Genomic DNA, 3,724 nt, shown 5'->3' with positions numbered 1-3,724 from the left:
CTTGTCTTTGCTTGAATGTCATGTGAATTTATGTTGTCTTGGTTGCTGCAGAGTTTGCCACATTTTCTTTTGCATGTGAATCTGTATTGTCTTGGTTGTTGCATGTTTGTCACATATTCTTTTGCATGCAAATGTTTTCTGAAAATGTCAATCTCCTTTTTCTTCTTTTGGATGTATGCACTTGAACTTTGCAGAAAACTGACCCAATCTTGTACATATGTGTGAAGGGTATGATTGGCATTTTTGAAAAAATCTGTCCTTATGATTAAAAGTAAAGTTTTGAGAGTGTTTTGATTAGTTTTCCACTTATTTTAAGAGACACGTGACTTGGTTGCCAAACCTTAAATATTCTCTTTAAGAAGGTATATAAAAACTTCGTGGTGCACCTTAGCCGCGATAACAAGATGAATTTGCATAATCACGAGATCAAGTAAATTATATAAACTTTTGCATCTAATTTAATCAGTGCATAAAATTAAGATTTCTCATATATCGAGCATAAAATAAAAAGAACATAAAAGCAAATATGATATGAAATTAGCATGCATTCCATATCATATCCATTGTCTCACGCATGCACACCCACCACCCTCCATCTGGAAATCAAAGACAACCAAAACAAGATCCATTCAACAGTTTAATACAAACAAACAAAAAAAGATGTCCGCTTTCCCTAACGGAATTCAAAATAAACAAGATGCCCTCCAGGGTAAGACGTAAACGGCAAAGATCATCTAAAAGCAAAGAAACGTACCTGCATCAAACAACCACCCCCGGATTTAAATTAAAATCTTGTAAGAAATCATGTTGCAGGAGTGAAATAATGGAAAATAATCACAAAAATTAAATGAAAACAACAGAGAACAAAATAGTAGTGATGACCTGCGAACAATCTTTCAGAGCCTCCCAGCATACCAGCTGCGGGTACACATTAAGGCATTCAGAAAGTCCGGCTTCAAGAAAGCTACACGTTCGTCAACCGGCCTTGGTTCGGTATAGAATGCCTCGAATGAAGTCGCAACAGATACTGGAATAGCCAAGAGATCGCGTGCCATCCTCGAAAGGGTAGGATACTTGGCGCCTGCGGTTCTCCACCAGGTCAATGCATTAAAATCCTTGCTCCAAGTTAAGACCGGTTCCTCCAAATAGCTATCCAAATCCGATCTTTTTGTAGGCTGAATATCCTGTTCGACGAACTGCTGGTAGGCTTGCAACACACCAAAAGTATGACTCGCGTTTTTAGGAGGAAGTGGAGTAGAGTCGGGAGACTCCCCTTCTGAATCTGAATCCAAAGAAGATGAATCACTCACGAAGCTCTCGTTTTCAGGAAAACGGATCACATACTCGTCAAACATTTTGTGGATAGCCCCCAAAACAGCTGCAACTTGTGAGTCTGCAACATCACCCTTGACTTTTGAGCAAACAAATTCTACATACTTCATCTTAAATCGAGGATCCAGCGCTGCAGTTATGGCCATCAGCAAGAACGTGTCATCCCAATACTTATGAAACTTCTTCAACATTTCCTCGACCATAGTTCTGATAAAACTGTCCGAGTTAACGGACATTTTGGTCAGAACCTCGCGAAGTTCATGCAGGTGATAAAGATAAACATTAGCGGTCAGATGTTTTGTTTCGAACAATGCATTTGCCACTTCATAGATGCTATCCACAAGATTGCAAACACCTTCAAGAGTCTTCCATTCCTCGGGGGATGGTACGTCGTAATCATCAGTCACATCTTTTGAAGAGAATTCTCCCATATGCCATAACTCTATAGCTGGTTTGAGCTTGGAACTCGTGAGATACCACAGGGGTAATGATTTCGAAGAATACAGTAGAGAAACTTTGTCGATCAGATCTTCAATCTTTTCAAATGCATCCTCAACCATTAAACTGAGTGTTTTCCCCAAACAATTCACATTAAACAGCTGACCGCCGAGTTGAAGTTCCTTCTTTTCTTGGATGTGAGTTTTCACATACTCAGCTAAATAATCAAAATTAGTTGTGGTGACTGCTGATATCTTGTCCTCAATGCCCCAATCTTGAATGGACTTAAAAATTCCCCAATCTTCACCACAATCATCAGATGAATCGCTGAGATGACGAAAGTAAAGCACCCACTTCCTCAGCTTCCAATTCTCGTCAACAAAATGCGCGTAAAGACATAAGTAAACTTCACTGTCATAGTCCAAACTAAGCGATTTTTGGTACCTCAATAAGTCCACAGAAAGGCTAATCTGCCCATTGAAATTTTCAAAGAATTCCTTAATTCCCAACTTCCTTTCCCCATAGACCTTCATGCATTCACTTCTAACCATGCCGTAAGTAAGATTAAACCTTGGGTTAAGCCTAAGTGCCAAATTCCGAAAAATAGGATGCTTCACCAACGTAGGCGAAAACTCAACGGAGCAAACAAAGTCGGCGACAGCCCTCAGAGTTTTCTGCTGGTCGTATTCGACAAGCATATGCCCCATCCTTAGATAGTAGATATCTTCAACCACCTTAAATGGAAGAAGACCTACAACGTACATAAACACTGCAAGTTCTGTAGTAGCTTTTTGCACGTCATCATCTTTATCAACCCCCTCCTCAACATTGTCCCTTGTATCCGAATCTGAAGGAATAGAAATCCCATCCAGTCCATCATTGCTACCCACAACACTGCCTTCAATTCCATGATCAGACATATCTAGCAAACACAAAATTATCATAAATTTAGAACCCTAGAAACCCTACTTTTTAAAACATTAATTCATGCAAGTTGATTTATGGCATGTTTGAGATTGCTTTGCTAAGTGTTTTCTAACAACCCAAAAGCGCTAATGACAATTGGCAGAAAAACTCAAAAAACGTTTTTGGGGTCGTAAATTGAACCGCTTTAAATATCTAAGCACAAAGCACCTATTACGTGCTTCTTACAAAAGCAGTCCAAAACAAGCATTTCGTCTATTTCTTTTGCACTACGAAGTAAAACCAAGAATACCCATCAGCAATATAACCCAAAATCTTGCAGTGGAATCTTAAAACTTAAGAATTTATTCAACCCATTTATTCAACCCCATAGAACTCTGAACTCAAACCTAATATACTGAATGATATAATATCAACAAAAGATACAAAAGTAGACCATATAGGTAAATAAATATACAAAAAATAGACAAGACAGAAAAACAAAAACTCATAGTTCCACAAAAAATATATCATGTGTGATCATTCTATGAATTATATAACTGGAAAAACAAATATATGATTTCGAGTGGAAGCCAAACCTTTGTTTTCTGGTGATGAAGCGGCGAGAGGAAGTGAGGAGGGAAGCGCAGAGCAAGGGACTGTGGGGGTCGTGTGGGAAGTGGAATGGATTGAGAAAGAAACGCAGTATATATGGGCTGCTCAGGATGTGGCTCATTTTTAGCGGGAATGCTAAGCAACAACAGCATCGAACCGTCCACGTGGCTAGGTCATGAACAAAATGTCTCTTCGTTTCTTTCGCATCCATTTCTTTTCGGAGTAGGATTTTCTTTTCTCATTTTTCCTATCTTCTTTTCTCTTAATCCTATTTGAACGGTCAGAATTAAACCACGTCAAAATTTTATATTAATTTTTTATAAAAAAAAGAAAGATAAAATAGAAAATGTGGGAGAAAGAGATAAAAAATGATGAAAAAATGAGATGAGAGAATCCAAACTCTTTCTTTTCCGTACCCGGCTTCTCTGCCCTCCCA

General features: G+C 38.6%; 1 protein-coding gene across 1 annotated transcript; it reads right to left on the bottom strand.

The window, feature by feature from the left end:
* Positions 1 to 466: 466 nt before the first annotated feature.
* LOC126595113 (zinc finger BED domain-containing protein RICESLEEPER 2-like) lies at positions 467 to 3,363 on the bottom strand. The gene is made up of 3 exons (XM_050261473.1): positions 3,273 to 3,363; positions 883 to 2,692; positions 467 to 596 (listed from the first exon to the last, which is right to left on the bottom strand). The coding sequence occupies exon 2, from the start codon at positions 2,688 to 2,690 to the stop codon at positions 897 to 899; it is 1,794 nt and encodes a 597-aa protein (XP_050117430.1). The 5' UTR covers positions 2,691 to 2,692; positions 3,273 to 3,363; the 3' UTR covers positions 467 to 596; positions 883 to 896.
* Positions 3,364 to 3,724: the final 361 nt, after the last annotated feature.

Source organism: Malus sylvestris, chromosome 13 (genome assembly GCF_916048215.2).
Source record: "Malus sylvestris chromosome 13, drMalSylv7.2, whole genome shotgun sequence".
Lineage (NCBI taxonomy): Eukaryota > Viridiplantae > Streptophyta > Magnoliopsida > Rosales > Rosaceae > Malus > Malus sylvestris.
This window is presented reverse-complemented; position numbering and strand designations above follow the sequence as displayed.